The sequence below is a fragment of the Oncorhynchus gorbuscha genome, linkage group LG10, assembly GCF_021184085.1.
Source record: "Oncorhynchus gorbuscha isolate QuinsamMale2020 ecotype Even-year linkage group LG10, OgorEven_v1.0, whole genome shotgun sequence".
In the NCBI taxonomy this organism is placed as follows: Eukaryota; Metazoa; Chordata; class Actinopteri; order Salmoniformes; family Salmonidae; genus Oncorhynchus; species Oncorhynchus gorbuscha.
The window spans coordinates 36,073,562-36,096,716 of NC_060182.1; the positions used below are offsets into that span (position 1 = coordinate 36,073,562).

At 48.3% G+C, this 23,155-nt stretch overlaps 1 protein-coding gene across 2 annotated transcripts in view; it reads left to right on the forward strand.

Moving 5' to 3' along the window:
• LOC124045985 (plexin-A2-like) overlaps positions 1 to 23,155 on the forward strand; it is a 349,620-nt gene that overhangs the window by 171,598 nt on the left and 154,867 nt on the right. For both annotated transcript variants that reach the window (XR_006840933.1, XM_046365864.1), the window contains exon 5: positions 23,023 to 23,123. Coding sequence is in view for 1 of the 2 variants with exons in the window: in XM_046365864.1 (XP_046221820.1) it covers positions 23,023 to 23,123 (101 nt within the window). In the remaining variant the exon portion in view is untranslated. The remainder of the gene's footprint in view (positions 1 to 23,022; positions 23,124 to 23,155) is intronic.

Genomic DNA, 23,155 nt, shown 5'->3' on the forward strand with positions numbered 1-23,155 from the left:
GAGAGAGACAGGGAAAGAGAGAGACTGGGAAAGAGAGAGACCGGGAAAGAGAGAGACCGGGAAAGAGAGAGACAGGGAAAGAGAGAGACAGGGAAAGAGAGAGACAGGGAAAGAGAGAGACCGGGAAAGAGAGAGACCGGGAAAGAGAGAGACAGGGAAAGAGAGAGACCGGGAAAGAGAGAGACCGGGAAAGAGAGAGACGGGGAAAGAGAGAGACGGGGAAAGAGAGAGACGGGGAAAGAGAGAGACCGGGAAAGAGAGAGACAGGGAAATAGAGAGACCGGGAAAGAGGGGAAAGAGAGAGACGGGGAAAGAGAGAGACGGGGAAAGAGAGAGACGGGGAAAGAGAGAGACGGGGAAAGAGAGAGACCGGGAAAGAGAGAGACAGGGAAAGAGAGAGACCGGGAAAGAGAGAGACAGGGAAAGAGAGAGACTGGGAAAGAGAGAGACTGGGAAAGAGAGAGACCGGGAAAGAGAGAGACAGGGAAAGAGAGAGACAGGGAAAGAGAGAGACAGGGAAAGAGAGAGACCGGGAAAGAGAGAGACCGGGAAAGAGAGAGACTGGGAAAGAGAGAGACCGGGAAAGAGAGAGACAGGGAAAGAGAGAGACCGGGAAAGAGAGAGACAGGGAAAGAGAGAGACTGGGAAAGAGAGAGACTGGGAAAGAGAGAGACCGGGAAAGAGAGAGACAGGGAAAGAGAGAGACAGGGAAAGAGAGAGACCGGGAAAGAGAGAGACCGGGAAAGAGAGAGACCGGGAAAGAGAGAGACAGGGAAAGAGAGAGACAGGGAAAGAGAGAGACAGGGAAAGAGAGAGACTGGGAAAGAGAGAGACAGGGAAAGAGAGAGACAGGGAAAGAGAGAGACTGGGAAAGAGAGAGACAGGGAAAGAGAGAGACAGGGAAAGAGAGAGACAGGGGTATTGTGGAGGGATCTGAGTAGAATATCTCTGTGCCACCTGAGCCTGTTCAGTTGTCAATCCCCCTCTACTAACACCCCACCCCTCCCTCCCATCCCTCGCTGCCCTCATCCTCACATCCTGCTGCTCTCCGCACCACAGCCCCACACCTCACCCCAGCCCTCCACACACACCCCAACCCAAAGCCCCACATCCCAGCTAGCCACCAGAGCAGTGGGGTGCAGCCAAACCCACCATCTGTATGTACACCATCACCGTGGAGGAGGGAGCCACACAGAGACAAAGAACAAACAAACACGCACATACACACACGAAGGCAGACGTGTCAACAAAGACGGTAATATATCTGAAAATAACACTGACACACACTGGCACACTGGCACACACACACTGACACGCACACACACACACACACACACACACACACACACACACACACACACACACACACACACACACACACACACACACACACACACACACACACACACACACACACACACACACACACACACACACACACACACACACACACACACACACACACACACACACACACACACACACACTGACACCCCTCTCTGCTACACCAGAATGCCCTTCTCTGTCTGGCTAGTCTGTCTAAATCAATACCCCCCTCACCGTCAGACAACCCTAAGCGTGCCGGGGAGGCTCCCTCCTCACAAACACACACCCTCCCTCTCCATCAAGCCTGTTGATGGGCGGCTGTGTTATTAACTCTTCACATGCAGACTGGAGAATGGTTCTCATTACTGGTTACAGTGTCAGAGGAAGACAGGCAGAGGCAGATGCAGGGTCCACGGAGACAGGCAGACAGGCAGACAGGCAGACAGGCAGGCAGACAGACAGACAGACAGACAGACAGACAGACAGACAGACAGACAGGCAGGCAGGCAGACAGGCAGGCAGGCAGACAGACAGGCAGGCAGGCAGGCAGGCAGGCAGACAGGCAGACAGGCAGACAGACAGACAGACAGACAGACAGACAGACAGACAGACAGACAGACAGACAGACAGACAGACAGACAGACAGACAGACAGACAGACAGACAGACAGGCAGGCAGGCAGGCAGGCAGGCAGGCAGGCCTGGTTCTCTAACTGCTTTAATGTTTAGAGACGAGACTCCTTCTTCCAGCACCATCATTCATAACCACTTTGAATGAGCAGAACCAGAACTACAGCGGTCACATACAACAGTGTGGTGGGGCCCCTTCTGTCTCTCTCTCCGTCTGTGTGAATGACTGACTGAGAGGAGGGGCGCCAGGTAGCAATCAGCCGCGGTGTGACGGCGGCCACCGCGCCCTCCATTACAACGCAGCTTTTCTCTGCCGCTTGAGCCTCTGTCTCTTGCGAGGACAAGAGAGGGGAGTTATGCTGAGAGTCACAGTGAGAGGGTCAGGATGCACCCACACACACACCCTGCTCTGTTGTACACCTCCTAAATGCCAGAATTGCTCTATAATCTTAGAGGGAGGCCATGACGGTCCTGGACACAGCGTGGGAGTGCCATCTATGTAATTCCCTCTTCTTACTGTAGCCCCCTGACTGAATTACAGAACAAAGAAAGGAGAGGAGAGCCCACAGTGGCGACGGTATGCAATGGAGAGACTGGGAGGGGAGATGAGGGGACCTGCTTTCTGCCTGCTCTGGTTTATTTCTCTACCATAAGCCACCTCCAACGTTGCTTTAGATAATTTAGCAGTACGTCCAGCTGGCCTCACAACTCGCAGATACGTGTATCAGCCCAGGGCCTCCACATCAGGCCTTTTTCTCCTGCTGGATCGTCTAAGACCAGCCACCAGGACAGCTGATGAAACTGAGGAGTATTTCTGTCTGTAATAAAGCCCTTTTGTTGGAGAAAAAAATGCATTCTGATTGGCTGGACCTGACTCCCCGGTGGGTGTGCCTGGCTCCCATGGGGGTGGGCCTATGCCCTCCCAGGCCAACCCATGGCTGTGCCCCTGCCCAGTCATGTGAAATAATAGATTAGGGCCTAATGAATTTTATTTCAATTGACTGATTTCCTTATATGAATTGTAACTTAGTAAAATAGTTGAAGTTGCCGCATGTTGCATTTATATTTGTATTTGTATAGCTCATTAAATTACTTCACCAATCAGTGTGGACAGAGCAGGCAAGCTAGTTGTTTACATGCAGCCTATGGCACAAGATGTGACTGAAATTGTGCAGGTGGGGAAGCCCTGGGCATCTTGTTAGGACATGCATTATCCAAATTAGGGTGTAGAATTATACCGAGTAGGAGCGGCTTCTGTGGAGGAGTTTTCGATGTCCTTTAAGCTAGCTAGCTAACAACCTTTTGTTTGCAGAGTGGCACCAGTCAGTAACCTATGGTAACATCAGTACAGTCAGTAACCTATGGTAACATCAATACAGTCAGTAACCTATAGTAACATCAGTACAGTCAGTAACCTATGGTAACGTCAGTAGAGTCAGTAACCTATGGTAAAGTCAGTACAGTCAGTAACCTATGGTAACGTCAGTAGAGTCAGTAACCTATGGTAACGTTAGTAGAGTCAGTAACCTATGGTAAAGTCAGTACAGTCAGTAACCTATGGTAATGTCAGTAGAGTCAGTAACCTATGGTAACATCAGTACAGTCAGTAACCTATGGTAACGTCAGTAGAGTCAGTAACCTATGGTAACGTCAGTAGAGTCAGTAACCTATGGTAACGTCAGTACAGTCAGTAACCTATGGTAACGTCAGTACAGTCAGTAACCTATGGTAACGTCAGTACAGTCAGTAACCTATAGTAACATCAGTACAGTCAGTAACCTATGATAACGTCAGTAGAGTCAGTAACCTATGGTAACGTCAGTAACCTATGGTAACGTCAGTACAGTCAGTAACCTATGGTAACATCAGTACAGTCAGTAACCTATGGAAATTTCAATAGAGTCAGTAACCTATGGTAACATCAGTACAGTCAGTAACCTATAGTAACGTCAGTACAGTCAGTAACCTATGGTAACATCAGTAGAGTCAGTAACCTATGGTAACATCAGTACAGTCAGTAACCTATGGTAACGTCAGTACAGTCAGTAACCTATAGTAACATCAGTACAGTCAGTAACCTATGATAACGTCAGTAGAGTCAGTAACCTATGGTAACGTCAGTAACCTATGGTAACGTCAGTACAGTCAGTAACCTATGGAAATGTCAATAGAGTCAGTAACCTATGGTAACATCAGAACAGTCAGTAACCTATGGTAACGTCAGTAACCTATGGTAACGTCAGTAAAGTCAGTAACCTATGGTAACGTCAGTACAGTGAGTAGCCTATGGTAACGTCAGTAGAGTCAGTAACCTATGGTAACATCAGTAGAGTCAGTAGCCTATGGTAACATCAGTAGAGTCAGTAGCCTATGGTAACATCAGTAGAGTCAGTAACCTATGGTAACGTCAGTAACCTATGGTAATGTCAGTACAGTCAGTAACCTATGGAAATGTCAATAGAGTCAGTAACCTATGGTAACATCAGTACAGTCAGTAACCTATAGTAACGTCAGTACAGTCAGTAACCTATGGTAACTTCAGTACAGTCAGTAACCTATGGTAACGTCAGTACAGTCAGTAACCTATGGTAACGTCAGTACAGTCAGTAACCTATGGTAACATCAGTAGAGTCAGTAACCTATAGTAACGTCAGTACAGTAGTAACCTATGGTAACATCAGAACAGTCAGTAACCTATGGTAACGTCAGTAACCTATGGTAACGTCAGTACAGTCAGTAACCTATGGTAACATCAGTAGAGTCAGTAACCTATGGTAACATCAGTAGAGTCAGTAACCTATGGTAACATCAGTAGAGTCAGTAGCCTATGGTAACATCAGTAGAGTCAGTAGCCTATGGTAACATCAGTAGAGTCAGTAACCTATGGTAACATCAGTAGAGTCAGTAACCTATGGTAACGTCAGTAGAGTCAGTAACCTATGGTAACATCAGTAGAGTCAGTAACCTATGGTAACATCAGTAGAGTCAGTAACCTATGGTAACATCAGTAGAGTCAGTAACCTATGGTAACGTCAGTACAGTAGTAACCTATGGTAACGTCAGTACAGTCAGTAACCTATGGTAACGTCAGTAGAGTCAGTAACCTATGGTAACATCAGTAGAGTCAGTAACCTATGGTAACGTCAGTACAGTAGTAACCTATGGTAACGTCAGTACAGTCAGTAACCTATGGTAACATCAGTAGAGTCAGTAACCTATGGTAACATCAGTACAGTCAGTAACCTATGGTAACATCAGTACAGTCAGTAACCTATGGTAACGTCAGTAGAGTCAGTAACCTATGGTAACATCAGTACAGTCAGTAACCTATGGTAACGTCAGTAGAGTCAGTAACCTATAGTAACATCAGTAGAGTCAGTAACCTATGGTAACATCAGTAGAGTCAGTAACCTATGGTAACGTCAGTACAGTAGTAACCTATGGTAACGTCAGTACAGTAGTAACCTATGGTAACGTCAGCACAGTCAGTAACCTATGGTAACATCAGTAGAGTCAGTAACCTATGGTACAGTCAGTAACCTATGGTACAGTCAGTAACCTATGGTACAGTCAGTAACCTATGGTACAGTCAGTAACCTATGGTACAGTCAGTAACCGATGGTAACGTCAGCACAGTCAGTAACCGATGCTTCCAAAGGGGGACGGGCAAGTAGCCTAAACATCTACACACACTGGCAAAGACTTTCAGCTGGCAGGCAGAAACTAGAATATGTTTCTGAGTGACAGACTGAGGGCTTTGCATAGGCGTTTTGTGTTGTTTTTTGGGGGTGACTAGAAAAAAATGCTTGGAACGTAAAAGACCGTTATTAACCGGTTCCCATGCTGTTAAAATGACAGTTATTTTCCGGAACAGTATGGATCGCTTTCGTTCCTGTTCCGTTTCTGTTCCTTGAATAATTACATTATTTTCCGGTTTTCAGTTCTGTTCTCTGAACCTGTTCAAACCCCTGTGTTGCATTATTTAGAACCCATTACCGCGTGAGTAAATCAATGTGTTTGTACATCAGCGTTTTTCAGTGTGTAGCGTTATGATGAGACAAGAGAGCTAGAGAGAGAGAGAGAGGTAAAGAGAGAAGTAGAGAGAGAGGTAGAGAGAGAGTGGTAAAGAGAGAGAGGTAAAGAGAGAGAGGTAGAGAGAAAGGTAGAGAGAGAGAGAGAGAGAGAGGTAAATAGAGAGAGGTAAAGAGAGAGAGGTAGAGAGAGAGAGAGAGGGAGAGAGAGAGAGAGAGGTAGGGAGAGAGAGAGGTAGGGAGAGAGAGAGGTAGGGAGAGAGAGGTAGAGAGAGAGAGAGAGAGAGGGAGGGAGAGAGAGGTAGGGAGAGAGAGAGAGGGAGAGAGAGGTAGGGAGAGAGAGAGAGAGGTAGGGAGAGAGAGGTAGAGAGAGAGAGAGGTAGGGAGAGAGAGAGGTAGGGAGAGAGAGAGGTAGAGAGAGAGGGAGAGAGAGAGGTAGAGAGAGAGAGAGGTAGAGAGAGAGAGGTAAACAGAGAGAGGTAAAGAGAGAGAGGTAGAGAGAGAGAGAGAGAGAGAGAGAGAGAGAGAGAGAGGGGGAGAGAGAGAGGTAGGGAGAGAGAGAGGTAGGGAGAGAGAGGTAGAGAGAGAGAGAGATAGGTAGAGAGAGAGGTAGGGAGAGAGAGGTAGAGAGAGAGGTAGAGAGAGAGAGAGAGAGAGAGGGAGAGAGAGAGAGAGGTAGAGAGAGAGAGAGAGGTAGAGAGAGAGAGGTAGAGAGAGAGAGGTAGAGAGAGAGAGGTAGAGAGAGAGAGGTAAAGAGAGAGAGGTAGAGAGAGAGAGAGGGAGAGAGAGAGGTAGGGAGAGAGAGAGAGGGAGAGAGAGAGGTAGGGAGAGAGAGGTAAGAGAGAGAGGTAGAGAGAGAGAGGTAGAGAGAGAGAGGTAGAGAGAGAGAGAGAGAGAGAGAGAGAGAGAGAGAGAGAGAGAGAGAGAGAGGTAGAGAGAGAAAGAGGACTAGATGTGCAGTTGTGCACACAAAACAATATATTGTTTTTGGTGAGCAAACATGTCTGTTTTTCTCAGCTTTGTCTCCAAGGGGGTGTCTGTTTCAGTAGTGGGGTTGTCAGAGAGGTTATTGAGTATTTACGTGTGTGTGCGTATGTGTGTGCCTGTGGGCCTCGCTGCACAGTGGTCTTCACCATGCTCTCTGACAGAGATGGAGCTTCCCTCTCCCCCTACCTCTCCCTTGCCCTCCCCTATCTCTTCCCCTACCTCTCCCCCTGCCCTCCCCTACCTCTCACCTGCCCTCCCCTACCTCTTCCCCTGCCCTCCCCTACCTCTTCCCCTACCTCTCACCTGCCCTCCCCTACCTCTTCCACTACCTCTCCCTTGCCCTCCCCTACCTCTTCCCCTATCTCTCCCCTGCCCTCCCTACCTCTTCCCCTACCTCTCCCCTTGCCCTCCCCTACCTCTCCCCCTGCCCTCTCCATTCTGCCCTCACCTAGATCTCCGCTCTGCCCTCCCTACCTCTCCCCCCCACATCTCCACTCTGCCCTCCCCTACCTCTCCCCTTGCCCTCCCTACCTCTCCCCCTGCCCTCCCCTACATCTCCACTCTGCCCTCCCCTACCTCTCCCCCTACCCTCCCCTACATCTCCACTCTGCCCTCCCCTACCTCTCCCCTACCCTCCCCTACATCCCCACTCTGCCCTCCCCTACCTCTCACCTACCTCTCCCCCTGCCCTCTCCACTCTGCCCTCCCCTATCTCTCCCCCTGTCTTCACCTACATCTCAACTCTGCCCTCCCCTCCCCTGCCTCTCCACTCTGCCCTCCCCTACATCTCAACTCTGCCCTGCCCTACCCTACCTCTCCACCTACCTCTCCCCTACCCTACATCTCCACTCTGCCCTCTCCTACCTCTCCCTGCCCTACATCTCCACTCTGCCTTCCCCTACCTCTCCCCCTACCTCTCCCCCTACCCTCCCCTGCCCTTCCCTAACTCTCCCCCTGCCCTCCCCTACATCTCCACTCAGTCCTCCCCCTACCTCTCCTCCTGCCCTCCCCTACATCTCCTCTCTGCCCTCCCCTACCTCTCCCCATGCCCTCCCCTACATCTCCCTCTGCCCTCCCCTACATCTCTCCTCTCCGCCCTTCCCTACATCTCCACTCTGCCCTCTCCTACATCTCCACTCTGCCCTTCCCTAACTCTCCCCCTGCCCTCCCCTACATCTCCACTCAGCCCTCCCCTACCTCTCCCCCTGCCCTCCCCTACATCTCCTCTCTGCCCTCCCCTACCTCTCCCCATGCCCTCCCCTACATCTCCTCTCTGCCCTCCCCTACCTCTCCCCCTGCCCTCCCCTACATCTCCCTCTCTGCCCTCCCCTACCTCTCCCCATGCCCTCCCCTACATCTCCTCTCTGCCCTCCCCTACCTCTCCCCCTGCCCTCCCCTACATCTCCTCTCTGCCCTCCCCTACCTCTCCCCATGCCCTCCCCTACATCTCCTCTCTGCCCTCCCCTACATCTCCTCTCCGCCCTTCCCTACATCTCCACTCTGCCCTCTCCTACATCTCCCCTCTGCCCTTCCCTAACTCCCCCTGCCCTCCCCTACATCTCCACTCAGCCCTCCCCTACCTCTCCCCCTGCCCTCCCCTACATCTCCTCTCTGCCCTCCCCCTACCTCTCCCCATGCCCTCCCCTACATCTCCTCTCTGCCCTCCCCTACCTCTCCCCCTGCCCTCCCCTACATCTCCCTCTTCCCTCCCCTACCTCTCCCCATGCCCTCCCCTACATCTCCCTCTGCCCTCCCCTACCTCTCCCCCTGCCCTCCCCTACATCTCCTCTCTGCCCTCCCCTACCTCTCCCCATGCCCTCCCTACATCTCCTCTCTGCCCTCCCCTACCTCTCCCCATGCCCTCCCCTACATCATCTCCTCTCTGCCCTCCCCTACATCTCCTCTCTGCTCTCCCCTACCTCTCTCCCTGTCCTCCCCTACATCTCCTCTCTATATTTTCAAAGATGCGTGGATAATCATTATTTGGACCGTATAGATTAATTAGCCAAATCTGTTTATGGTCCAATAACATATTTTAAATATATATATATATATATATATATATATATATATATATATATTCACCTTTATTTAACCAGGTAGGCCAGTAGAGAACTATTTCTCATTTACAGCTGCGACCTGGCCAAGCAAAGCAGTGCGACAAAAACAACAACACAGAGTTACACATGGGATAAACAAACGTACATTCAATAACACAATAGAAAAATCTATGTACAGTGTGTGCAAATGTTGTAAGATTAGGGAGGTGTGACACCAATCAGGCCCCCAAGGACTGGATTTGCCCAGGCATGTGCCATTACAATTATTACTGGTTATACTTATTTCACCATAATGAGATACAAGTTTCAATTCTATTTATCATAATATATGTTTGTAAAATGACAATGAAAAAGTACCATAATGATTGAGTGTCTATACAGCTATACTGTGATATTTGCATTGCTACTAAGTCAACCTCCAATTGTTCTCTACTATTCCACCCGCTAAAACTTTCCCTCGTTCCCAGGTTTGGTTGTTGTCCCAGTGACCGACAGAACACCCCCGTCCCCCCGCATCCCAGGGCCCCTGAGAGCCCGGGACCCATCCTTCACCCACAGAACAGAGTACCTTGGTTATGTAAACTCATAATTAGCATTATTCAGACCAACTGGGTTCAAACGGCGGTCATCAGATGCCACACGGCAGGCTTCCCCCTCTCGGCAGGCCTCCCCTCGCGGCAGGCCTCCTCTCCTCACCTCTCCTTTCTCCTGTCTGTCAGTCTGTTGGCTCTTTCTGATGCCAGAGACATCCACAGTGTGAAGAAGGGAGGATGGGCAGCCTGGGGCTTTAGCACTGTCTATCTGGGGTCAGGGGTGGCAGGCTGGGGCTGGCACTGTCTGGGGCAGGTCTCTCCAACCCTGTTCCTGGAGAGCTACCGTCCTAGAGGTTTTCGCTCCAACCCTAATATAGCACACCTGATTCTAATAATTAGCTGGTTGATAAGCTGAATCAGGTCAGTTACAACTGGGGTTGTAGTTAAAACCAACAGGAGGGCAGCTCCCCAGGAACAGGGTTAGAGAGGCCTGGTCTGGGGTAAGAGGGGTGGCAGAGTGCCATGCTGACTGACTCCTCAGGAGGGATAGTGGGTAGTTGGAGCTCATTGGCTCTGCTTGGCCGGGCAGCAAGGGTGGCGCCGTGCCCGCTGTGGCCTACTTTCACACTGCTATGATGTCACAGGACCCATGTGTGCCAGGGGGCACAATCTCCTCTTCTCCTCTCGTCCTCTATTTTTCTTGTTTTATTTTCCTCTGAACTGGCAGAGCTGCTCTGTCAGAGCGTATTCTTGTTAGTTAGTGTGTGTGTGTGTTTGTGTGTGTGTGGGTCCCCGTGAGCTCGTGTCCGTGCCAATGTCCGTGTGTTTGTGTTTATATCCATGCATGTGTGTATTGACATGTGTACGTGCGCTCGTACTTCTGTAAACCCACGGGCCTTGTGGCTCTGTAGTGTCTAAATCAGGGGTGTCAAACATAAGGCACGCGAGGGGAACCAATCCGGCCTGCGACTGGTTTGAGTAAAGGAAATAAACGTATATGAACTCAATATACTTCAAAATGACTAAAACCAAATCAAAACCGTGTAGATATGATGGACATTTATTCATACAGTTTCTGGACTGTCCAGCTTGCTAATAATCACTGTGCAAGTGTAACGAATGTGAAACGGCTAGCTAGATAGCGGTGGTGCGCGCTAAATATCGTTTCAATCGGTGACATCACTTGCTCTGAGACCTTGAAGTAGTGGTTCCCCTTGCTCTGCAAAGGTCACGGCTTTGTGTGCAGAGGGTCCCTGGTTTGCGCCCGAGTATGGGCGAGGGGACGGTCTAAAGTTACACTGTTCGTGTCAATGGACTGACATTCATACACTTCCCGATAATAATCACTAGACAGTCAGAGAGCGTAGCAAATGCAAGAAACAATCGATAGAGTACCATTTTTTAAACATTTTGACAGCAAGGAAATGTTAGCAATTTTCAGTGTGGCCCTCTGGTCCTCGATGAAGACCGAATGCAGCCCCCAGGGCAAAATGAGATCCACACCTCTGCTCTAGATGGTTCAATTGAACCAAATCAACGGGCTCAGCCCAACTCCATTAAACCAACACAACTAACATCTCTGTGGAGGACAGGAGTCTCTGTATGTCATCACACCTCATGGAGAGCAGAGGAGGGGAAAATCTACGGTCTCCTCACCTCTCCTCAGAACTCTTCACTTCCAACAGAGCTACAGCTGTCCCTAATCTGATATTCAAGAGTCTACAAAAAAAACTTACAGTACACAGAAAATACATCCTACTCTCTGGCATGTAATGCATAAAGGATGTAGACATGTATAGTACCTCTGACATGCAGTTTGTAGACATATATAGTACCTCTGACATGCAGTATGTAGACGTATATAGTACCTCTGACATGCAGTATGTAGACATATATAGTACCTCTGACATGCAGTATGTAGACATATATAGTACCTCTGACATGCAGTATGTATACATGTATGTGTACTATCTTTGACATATTTGCCAAAGAGTACGTCAACTAAGACCCTATCGGATTGTCTCCAGCATACTCCCTCTCTTTACTTCTGAGAAGGAGAGAGAGAGAGAGAGAGAGAGAGAGGCTGTATATTGTATATGGTCCCTGTGGTGGCCTCAGAGCTAAGAGAGTGGTCAGTGTGGTGAATGTCAGAAGGAGAGAGTGGATTTGTGGGAGTGTGTGTGGGCAGCGGGATGTAGTAGAAGTGGCCCCTGGCCTTATGGAGTGTCTCCGTGGGTTCAGCAGACCAGATTACAGAGGGGGGTGACGGGGAACAGGCAGGGTTAAGGCTGGTGGATGGGGAGTTGGGATATACAGGGTCACCAACCATGGACTGGTCAATAGTAGATTGTTTCCCCTTTTAGAATGGTTCTTTTCTCCCTCCCTCATTTCCTTTCTCTCCTCCTCTCTCTCCCTCCCGCTCTCTCTTTCTGAAAGCGAAGTGTGTGGATGGTGGATGATCGATGTGTCTCATTCCAGTGACGTGGTGGGCTGGCAGCTCGCATAAAACATGGATGGGGGTTGAGGGGTGTAAGGGTGTAGGTGGCAGGCTGTCCCAGAGGTGCCAGCTGTTTACCACTCTGTGGAGAGAGGGGGGGGTGCCAGGCCTGTTGCCTTGGTAACGGCTGTTGGAATTGCTTCCTCTCTGCATTCCTGGCGACAGCAACGGTGGGTTTCTGAATACTGGAACACATCTGGCTTCACTCACACACATTTTCTATCCTTGTATCTCCTTTTTCCCTTTCTCCTCTCCCTCCATCCATCATAGAGGTGCCGTGTGCATGGCTGGCTCTCAGGACAGCATGGCCAATAGAGGGTTAGAATGAAATGACCGCTCAGAATGACCGTTTATCACGCATGTACAGAACCAGCTTAGAGGAATCCTCCTGCTTTCTAATGCTCATATATTGTAATTCTCTGCTGTGTGCTGGTCCAAAGAGCAGTAACCTCTTTCCTGTGTGTGTGTGTGTGTGTGTGCGTGCGTGCGTGCGTGCGTGCGTGCGTGCGTGCGTGCGTGAGTCAGTCAGTCAGTCAGTCAGTCAGTCAGTCAGTCAGTCAGTCAGTCAGTCAGTCAGTCAGTCAGTCAGTCAGTCAGTCAGTCAGTCAGTCAGTCAGTCAGTCAGTCAGTCAGTCAGTCAGTCAGTCAGTCAGTCAGTCAGTCAGTCAGTCAGTCAGTCAGTCAGTCAGTCAGTCAGTCAGTCAGTCAGTCAGTCAGTCAGTCAGTCAGTCAGTCAGTCAGTGTTTCTGCTACAAAAATGTGGCGCAGAACACTTGACCAGCAGCTATTTAAGATATTGGACATTTGAGAAATTTACCAGACAGATATGCATTGGGTGTATAACTCCATTAGTGCGTCCAAATTCTGATGAGCACTTTGGATTCGATTTTGCAACCTTTCGGTTACTAGTCCAACGCTCCAACCACTAGGCCACCTATGTCAATCTACTATCCCCCATTGCAGAAAAGTTTACCTATTCTATTGGTCAGCTCGTCGAGAAAGAAATGGCCTATTCCAAACAGACTCTCAGACAGTTGTGGGACGATAGATCCCAAATCCATACAAGCAGTAGGCCTAGACTACATAACAAACGTTAAAAAGCAATGAGTCTGATGCAACAGATCAGAACGGTTGGGTTAAAACGTCGATCGTTATTTCTTCACCTTATAAGCACAGCAATGCGGACAAGGCAGTAGGCTACATGCAAATGTTTGTTCCATAATGCAATTAGCGGGGAAACGGGTTTCATGTGACAGAGAAGAGAAAATCAGATTGAAATTGAACAAGTAGGGGAGATCTAATATGAAACAACTAGCATGGGTTGCTAACATGACCAAGATTGTGCCTTTGGCTACTGGACAATGAAATAAAGTTTATATAAAATAATTGCCTCCACAGATATGGTCCTATTTCGGCTAGGCTACTTTGAAGCAAGGTAAGACATGCCTCATAATATTGTAACGACCCTGGGTTTATAAGCGCGGAAATCGCATCTGCCGCATGAGCGTGCTTTTGCGGCGCGCTGGACTTCGGCTTAGGAGGTGGAGGGTTCGAGACCTGCTCCCTGCCTGTTTCATTACAATATGTAGGTTTCAGGTTTCAAAACAATGAAGTATGTGTTTTCAAAATGCACACGGCCTCCAGCTCATTGCGAAGTGGTGTGTAAACGCGCTAAAGAAGCCTGCCTTCCGGTGCCTATGCATTTGATGTTTGATATGTTGTAGCTGCTGTATGCGGACAGATTCTCCGCTAAGGCGCTCTATCTGTATGCTGTACGTGTGTGATAAATAAGATGCTTAACAGATATACTGTACACACGCAGCAATTTAATTAACCTATAGACCGATTAGCATGACCAGTTAAATGTATTTAAATCGACTGGTATTTCCGTAAGTAAAAGCCATTATTTCTCTGTGGGATGTTTTTCTTCTTCTGGACAATTGGCCAGCGGCAATTTGATTAATTTATCGGCCGAAAGCCAGCTATTACCGGCTAACGGAAACCCTGGTGTGTGTGCGTGCGTGCGGTTACTCTGAGCCGACATATCAGTCTTTCTCTGACGGTGCTGATGATCTGTCCCTATGTGCTCTCTTTTCATATCTCCATCTCTCTTACATTCTCTCTCTCCTTCGTTCTGTTCTGACAGCTCTGTCTGCTCAGCCACTTCTCTTTTACTTTCCCCCTCACTCCCCCTGCTATTTCTTTCTCCCTCACTCTCCCCTGCTATTTCTTTACCCCTCACTCTCCCCTGCCATTTCTTTACCCCTCACTCTCCCCTGCTATTTCTTTCCCCCTCACTCCCCCTGCTAATTCTTTCCCCCTCACTCTCCCCTGCCATTTCTTTACCCCTCACTCTCCCCTGCCATTTCTTTACCCCTCACTCTTCCCTGCCATTTCTTTACCACTCACTCTCCCCTGCCATTTCTTTACCCCTCACTCTCCCCTGCCATTTCTTTACCCCTCACTCTCCCCTGCCATTTCTTTACCCCTCACTCTCCCCTGCCATTTCTTTACCCCTCACTCCCCCTGCTATTTCTTTCCCCCTCACTCTCCCCTGCCATTTCTTTACCCCTCACTCCCCCTGCTATTTCTTTACCCCTCACTCCCCCTGCTATTTCTTTCCCCCTCACTCCCCCTGCTATTTCTTTCCCCCTCACTCCCCCTGCTATTTCTTTCCCCCTCACTCTCCCCTGCTATTTCTTTCCCCCTCACTCTCCCCTGCCATTTCTTTACCCCTCACTCTCCCCTGCTATTTCTTTCCCCCTCACTCTCCCCTGCTATTTCTTTCCCCCTCACTCTCCCCTGCCATTTCTTTCTCCCTCACTCTCCCCTGCTATTTCTTTCTCCCTCACTCTCCCCTGCTATTTCTTGCTCTCTTGTATTCTCTCTCTCTTTCTATTTCTCTCTCTACCAACCAACCAGCCCAAATGCAGTCCTCACCAACTCCGTGAACTGTATTGTTGGGGGATTTGAAGGACCACAGTCAGTCAGTAGGAAATATAATTGTGCTCTTGGGTAAAATGTTTATTTTTGGGGATATTTGGTCAGATTTGTTGCAGATGGGGAGGTTCAAATCCCCAGTGAGACACCATGGGAGAGAATGAGGGATGTATTGTGAGAGGAAATGGTAGAATGATGACTTACTGGGAAAGATGTGTTGATCTGTGGCTGTCTGAAGGGTGGAAAAGATGAGTGATGAAATAAGTATATACACAAATCTGCAGAGTAAATGTTTGAGGTCCTCCAATCAGGGGTGAGGGTGGAGATTGGATTGTTGAGATCCTCCAATCAGGGGTGAGGGTGGGGATGGGACTATTGAATGTTTTGCTTTTCATTATTTATGTTTTGTGGTTTGGCTTCATGCTGTGAGCGGTGTGTGTGCTGGTCCTGGTAGTTATGGATAATTTCATGCTGTGAGGGGTGTGTGTGTGTTGGTCCAGGTAGTTATGGGTAGTTTCATGCTGTGAGGGGTGTGTGTGTTGGTCCTGGTAGTTATGGGTAGTTTCATGCTGTGAGGGTGTGTGTGTGTTGGTCCAGGTAGTTATGGGTAGTTTCATGCTGTGAGGGGTGTGTGTGTGTGTTGGTCCAGGTAGTTATGGGTAGTTTCATACTGTGAGATTTGTGTGTGCTGGTCCTAGTAGTTATGGGTAGTTTCATGCTGTGAGGGGTGTGTGTGCTGGTCCTGGTAGTTATGGGTAGTTTCATGCTGTGAGAGGTGTGTGTGCTGGTCCTGGTAGTTATGGGTAGTTTCATGCTGTGAGAGGTGTGTGTGTTGGTCCTGGTAGTTATGGGTAGTTTCATGCTGTGAGCGGTGTGTGTGCTGGTCCTGGTAGTTATGGGTAGTTTCATGCTGTGAGCGGTGTGTGTGCTGGTCCTGGTAGTTATGGGTAGTTTCATGCTGTGAGAGGTGTGTGTGCTGGTCCTGGTAGTTATGGGTAGTTTCATGCTGTGAGAGGTGTGTGTGCTGGTCCTGGTAGTTATGGGTAGTTTCATGCTGTGAGCGGTGTGTGTGTTGGTCCAGGTAGTTATGGGTAGTTTCATGCTGTGAGATTTGTGTGTGCTGGTCCTGGTAGTTATGGGTAGTTTCATGCTGTGAGCGGTGTGTGTGCTGGTCCTGGTAGTTATGGGTAGTTTCATGCTGTGAGCGGTGTGTGTGCTGGTCCTGGTAGTTATGGGTAGTTTCATGCTGTGAGCGGTGTGTGTGCTGGTCCTGGTAGTTATGGGTAGTTTCATGCTGTGAGCGGTGTGTGTGCTGGTCCTGGTAGTTATGGGTAGTTTCATGCTGTGAGCGGTGTGTGTGCTGGTCCTGGTAGTTATGGGTAGTTTCATGCTGTGAGCGGTGTGTGTGCTGGTCCTGGTAGTTATGGGTAGTTTCATGCTGTGAGCGGTGTGTGTGCTGGTCCTGGTAGTTATGGGTAGTTTCATGCTGTGAGCGGTGTGTGTGCTGGTCCTGGTAGTTATGGGTAGTTTCATGCTGTGAGCGGTGTGTGTGCTGGTCCTGGTAGTTATGGGTAGTTTCATGCTGTGAGCGGTGTGTGTGCTGGTCCTGGTAGTTATGGGTAGTTTCATGCTGTGAAACTCCGGCAGGTGGGGGCAAGCGCACCCTCTGACCAGAGAAGCTACAGTGGGAGCACACCCTCTGACCAGAGAAGCTACAGTGGGAGCGCACCCTCTGACCAGAGAAGCTACAGTGGGAGCGCACCCTCTGACCAGAGAAGCTACAGTGGGAGCGCACCCTCTGATCAGAGAAGCTACAGTGGGAGCGCACCCTCTGACCAGAGAAGCTACAGTGGGAGCGCACCCTCTGACCAGAGAAGCTACAGTGGGAGCGCACCCTCTGACCAGAGAAGCTACAGTGGGAGCGCACTCTCTGACCAGAGCACCCACTGTGGGAGCGCACCCTCTGACCAGAGCACCCACTGTGGGAGCGCACCCTCTGACCAGAGCACCCACTGTGGGAGCGCACCCTCTGACCAGAGAAGCTACAGTGGGAGTGGCTATTTGTATTGTCTGTATTGTATTGTATTGTTGTTTTAAAGAAAAAAATTGAATATGCATATACAGTACCAGTCAATGTTTGGACACACCTACTCATTACAGGGTTTTTCTTTATTTTTACTATTTTCTCATTGTAAAATAATAGTGAAGACATTAAAACTATGAAATAACAAATATGGAATCATGTGGTAACCAAAAAAGTAGCCACCCTTTGCCTTATACACTCTTGGCATTCTCTCAACCAGCTTCATGAGGTTGTCACCTGGAATTAATTTCAACTAACAGGTGTGCCTTGTTAATTTGTGGAATTTCTTTCGTTCTTAATGTGTCCATATTATGGCAAGAACAGCTCAAATAAGCAAAGAGAAATGACAGCCCATCATTACTTTAAGACGTGAAGGTCAGTCAATCAGAAAATGCAAATAGTCTGGGTAGCCATTTGATTAGCTGTTGTGGGAACTCCTTCAACACTGTTGGAAAAGCATTCCAAGTGAAGCTGGTTGAGAGAATGCCAAGAGCGTGCAAAGCTGTCATCAAGGCAAAGGGTGGCTAAAGTGCTTAACACTTTTTTGGTTACTACATGATTCCATATGTGTTATTTCATAGTTTTCTACAATGTAGAAAATAGTACAAATAAAGACAAACCCTTGAATGAGTAGGTGTTTCCAAGTGTTTGACTGATACTGTATATAAACATTTAAAAATGAAAACAAAAAAACCCATCAATTTACTTACATCCTGTAGCCAGCAAACATTGGAAACAAAATGAAGGTGTCCCCAACAGCATGGATGTAAACCTTCACATTTAAAGGTGTGAAGGAAATAAGATAATGCTTTATTTTGAAGGGTTCCCTGCGTAAAGAGCTCATTAAACATTCACAACCCATACAAAATACATTCATAGTCATGTAAGTGTGAATGACAGTTTTGCTTTGCTGCCTGTGTGTGTCTGGGCTGTAACCTGCCCCTCCTCTCTAATTACCTGCCCACTTGCCGGGTTCCTCTTATGGAGCTTAGACTGCATTACTATTCACTTAGAAGAATGATACAATTCATTTATCATATAACTCTACCCGTCGTTGCTTATTGTAATGTGCCACCTGCTTCGTCATACAGGGTTGTTGTTGGGGGAAACAGGAGAAAAACAACATTGAAGGGATATTAGATCAAATACCGTACAGAACATTATCGTTCTTTTGTCTTTGTCATCCTTCAAAACATGTCCACTGGGTGGAGTGAGCATACACACACAGACAAACACTCTCACTCACACACACACACAGTCCCTCGGCTGTCCTCTCTTCTGGACGGGAGGACAGGCCTCATTGTGCTGTCTGTCCTGCTGTGTTGAGTGACTGCAGCGTGTGCTGAGCTGGCTAACAGCTGCTCTGCTCTGAGCCCCCTCTCCACCCCTCCCTCCTCATCTCTCCCCCCCTGCACCCCCTGTCATTCTCACCTTCACTGTACAGACCCACACTGGACAACAAATCAATGTTCTCTCTCTGTCTCTCTGTCTAAATATCTCTATTTATGCCTGTTTTGTGTGTCGGCCTTTGTTTCTCTCTTTGTATCTTTTTAGTATCGTCTCTGACACCGCCTTGGCTGGTGATGCTATTCCGTTATTAGGGCCTCCCTCCCCCTGGCCGGACAGCTGTATCCACATTTGAACTTTTTATGGCCTAGAAATGGATCTGCCTCAGTCAGCGAAAGTATAGAGTTTTGTGGGGAGAAAACTATTTTGACACACATGATACGGTTGGAGCTGTGAGTGTACCGTAATACCAGAGAATGACTTACTAGAACAATAACCATGTATTTATTTGTGTCTTCTCCTCTTCTTTCTCCCCATTCTCCTCCACTCCACTTCTCTCCTGGTGTTTGTGTGTGTGTGTATTAGTGGTCAGACTGTGCTGTGCTGTGTGGCCGGTGGTGTTACTGATGTGTACAGCCCCCTGTGCTGTGTGAAACTCATTACAGCCAGCCACCTGTTTGTCCTGGAGCACCCCCCCCCTCCACATCCACACGTCCTGCTCATCTGAGCTCCCGTGTGTGTGTGTGTGTGTGTGTGTGTGTGTGTGTGTGTGTGTGTGTGTGTGTGTGTGTGTGTGTGTGTGTGTGTGTGTGTGTGTGTGTGTGTGTGTGTGTGTGTGTGTGTGTGTGTGTGTGTGTGTGTGTATGTGGGGGGGGGGGGGGGTTAATGTAACAGGAGTGAGTGTGGAGACCCCTTCACACAGTACAGCCGCTATTGACGCCCCGACTTACGTGTCAATGGCTCCCTTTGTGTGCTGGGGGCCTCACTACAGAGCTAGGGGACAGGTGGGTAGCTATAGGGTCCCAGCCCCTGCCTCCTAACCCCGCCCAGCCTCTAAACCATCCCAGGGTGATAAAGCCATATACCAGGACTGTGTTTGGGGAAGACAGCCTCTTAAAAGCACCAAAATGGGGTGTTACTCTGCCCCTCCCTCCCAGTGGGCCCCCAGTCTCACACCGGCCATCAATCTAAACAGAGAGACAGAATGAGACAGGGCTGAATAGAGAGAGGTTGGCCTTGTCTGTCAGAGAGCGTTGATCTGCTATGTTTGATTCTTGGAAATAGAAGATACTGTAGTTGGAAAGATAGTGTTGGAAGGATAATGCGTGCATCCCTGCATCCATGTTGGTAGTGACTTTCATGATGTTTACTTACTCTGGCTGTAAAGCCATGTTGGTAGTGACTTTCATGATGTTTACTTACTCTGGCTGTAAAGCCATGTTGGTAGTGACTTTCATGATGTTTACTTACTCTGGCTGTAAAGCCATGTTGGTAGTGACTTTCATGATGTTTACTTACTCTGGCTGTAAAGCCATGTTGGTAGTGACTTTCATGATGTTTACTTACTCTGGCTGTAAAGCCATGTTTTGACTTTCATGATGTTTACTTACTCTGGCTGTAAAGCCATGTTGGTAGTGACTTTCATGATGTTTACTTACTCTGGCTGTAAAGCCATGTTGGTAGTGACTTTCATGATGTTTACTTACTCTGGCTGTAAAGCCATGTTGGTAGTGACTTTCATGATGTTTACTTACTCTGGCTGTAAAGCCATGTTGGTAGTGACTTTCATGATGTTTACTTACTCTGGCTGTAAAGCCATGTTGGTAGTGACTTTCATGATGTTTACTTACTCTGGCTGTAAAGCCATGTTGGTAGTGACTTTCATGATGTTTGATAAAGCCATGTTTAGTGACTTTCATGATGTTTACTTACTCTGGCTGTAAAGCCATGTTGGTAGTGACTTTCATGATGTTTACTTACTCTGGCTGTAAAGCCATGTTGGTAGTGACTTTCATGATGTTTACTTACTCTGGCTGTAAAGCCATGTTGGTAGTGACTTTCATGATGTTTACTTACTCTGGCTGTAAAGCCATGTTGGTAGTGACTTTCATGATGTTTACTTACTCTGGCTGTAAAGCCATGTTGGTAGTGACTTTCATGATGTTTACTTACTCTGGCTGTAAAGCTAACAGCTTCTCTGCATTCACCCCGTGTCTCAACATTCTCTCTGTGTGTGTCCGCCTGTTGTGTGGCGATATGATCTACAGTATGTGGTCTTTGTGCACTGGGGGTGAGTTGCAGGTGTGAGTGGAGCTGGAGCTGTCCTTTGGGCCTGAGGTGAAAAGACAGACATACAGACGGAGCACTGAAAGGCAGAGTGAAAGATGCCTTGTGGTGGTAGCCTCAGAAAAGGTAGAGGGAGAGGCATGTGGCAGAAGAGCCAGCTATCCTCAGCCCGTGGACAGCACTGAAGGGACGTGACACTACGTGGCGCAGATGTGTGCTTTTCACCACCTGGAGCAGGGCTGTCGTTGTGTGTGTGTGTGTGTGTGTGTGTGTGTGTGTGTGTGTGTGTGTGTGTGTGTGTGTGTGTGTGTGTGTGTGTGTGTGTGTGTGTGTGTGTGTGTGTGTGTGTGTGTGTGTGTGTGTGTGTGTGTGTGTGTGTGTGTGTGTGTGTGTGGAGATACTGAACTGGCTATATGGAGCCAGTAGCCTCTAGTAAAGTGAGGTTTCCACATGCCTTCACTTAGATGTTCTAGTGGGGGTTTTGATTCCCAAAGCCAGTAATTAGAATGCATTAGTAAAGCAGGTCGAGCTAAAGTGCCACATTTAGTGGTGGAACCATACCATGGCGGAACTCCCATGGTACTTTACAGAGATTGGAGGGAGCATCGATCACAGCTATTTTGTATTTAACCTTTATTTAACTAGACAAGTCAGTTAAGAACATTTTATTTTTACAGTGACGGCCTACCGGGGGAATCCGACCTTGTCAGCTCGGGGATTCAATCCAGCAACCTTTCGGTTAATGACCCAACTCTCTAACCACTAGGCTACCTGACTCCCCTATTGACCTACCTGGGCCGCGGCTCCAATGAATACCATTACCAAACACACCAAGACATGGCCAGGCATGGAAATAGAGCAATTTAAGTCAAGTGGTCATGTTTGGCGAGGGAGGTCAGCTGAGTTTGACCCCTTGTGGGAGTGTGTTCATGGTTTACAGTTGAGTGAGTCATGTTTTGATAAACCGTTGTCTGTTGCAAACATAAGCGATACAAAGGCAGTCTAGAGATCTCACGTTCTTCTTAGCAACTGAGTTACATGCAGCTATTTAGGCAAACATATGAAACACAAGCAAGATGCGAACAGGCAGTCAAAATAGAGATGGAATGTTCTTTTTTCATCGTCATTTAAAACATTGGCCAGTTATTTTCCCAGAAACCCTCGCTACGATATGGCGGCATAACTATGAATGTTATTATCCCAAATAGGAGGCAGTTTCAGGTAATAGCTGACAAATGACGTAAAGAAGTAGAGCTCCGGGCTCCTGGGCGATGCACAACGAACTCGGCCCTTGTCACACTGGTTAAGGGCTTGTAATTAAGCATTTCACTGTAAGGTTTCACTGTAATACCTGTTGTATTCGGTGCATGTGACAAATAACACTCGATTTGATGATTCGGTTACTGGTTAAGATACACGCTTGGCTACCTAGAACGTTCAGCTACCCAGAGGTGGAACAGCTAGGTAGAGAAGCGAAATAGCAGTTACTAGGGCCTGTGTGTGGTTAAAATGCAGATCGTTTTGTTTTGCCCCAATGTAAAACTCAAGTAGGAGATATTTGCGTGTCTAATCAGTGATTTCATGTTCTTTTCCCCCATCATGATTGCATGTATTGGCTAAGCAGGAAGCAGAGGCAGTCACAGTAGCACGGTTATTTTTCCAGCAACTCTGGCTAGCGGCTACGATATGGCAGCGATTACGAAGACAGGCCGACATCACAAGGGGGAAAAACGGATTGTTTTTGCTCCAATGCAATGTGTAGGGACTGTGTGTCCTGCTTGTGCAGCTGCAATATCCGTTACAACAGACAGGGAAGGTTGTATAGCCTTCACAATACGCGTTTGTTCAAATCGCCGGCAGGCTTTTTATTTCAGCTGTTCAGAAGTCTGAGGCAGAGACACAGGCTATACGCCGTCACCATAGTTCAGGAGAGGGTGAGTAAAGAGAGGAAGCTGAGTGTGAGCAGCAGCACCACGCGTGTAAAATAACACAGGAGGTTGGTGACGCCTTCATTGGGGAGGACAGCCACGTGGTAATGGCTGGAGGGTGAGTGAGTGGAACGGCGGCAACAACATTAAATCCATTCCATTCGCTCCGTTCCCGACATTTTGAGCCTTCCTCCCCTCAGCAGCCTCCACTGACATGCGCAGAACCTGATCCCTATTTGCCTATTGGACTTGTTTTTATAGGTCAACAGTATGCAGTGAATGCAAAACAGGAGTATTTCCGTTTCCACTGTAGATGATGTACAGGCCTCATTGTCTGATTCACAGCAGGTTTCCATGTCACGTCTGACTCGTGATGTAACTCAAGATTGTAACTGTATGGTAACTCTGCTGTGTGTCCCTCTGCGCTTCTTTCAGGTGACCCAGGTGCCTATAGAGTCATGTGATCAGTACGGGACGTGTGGAGAGTGCCTGAGCTCCGGTGACCCCCACTGTGGCTGGTGTGTCCTACACAACATGTGAGTATTCACCACACAACCACAAACACAAG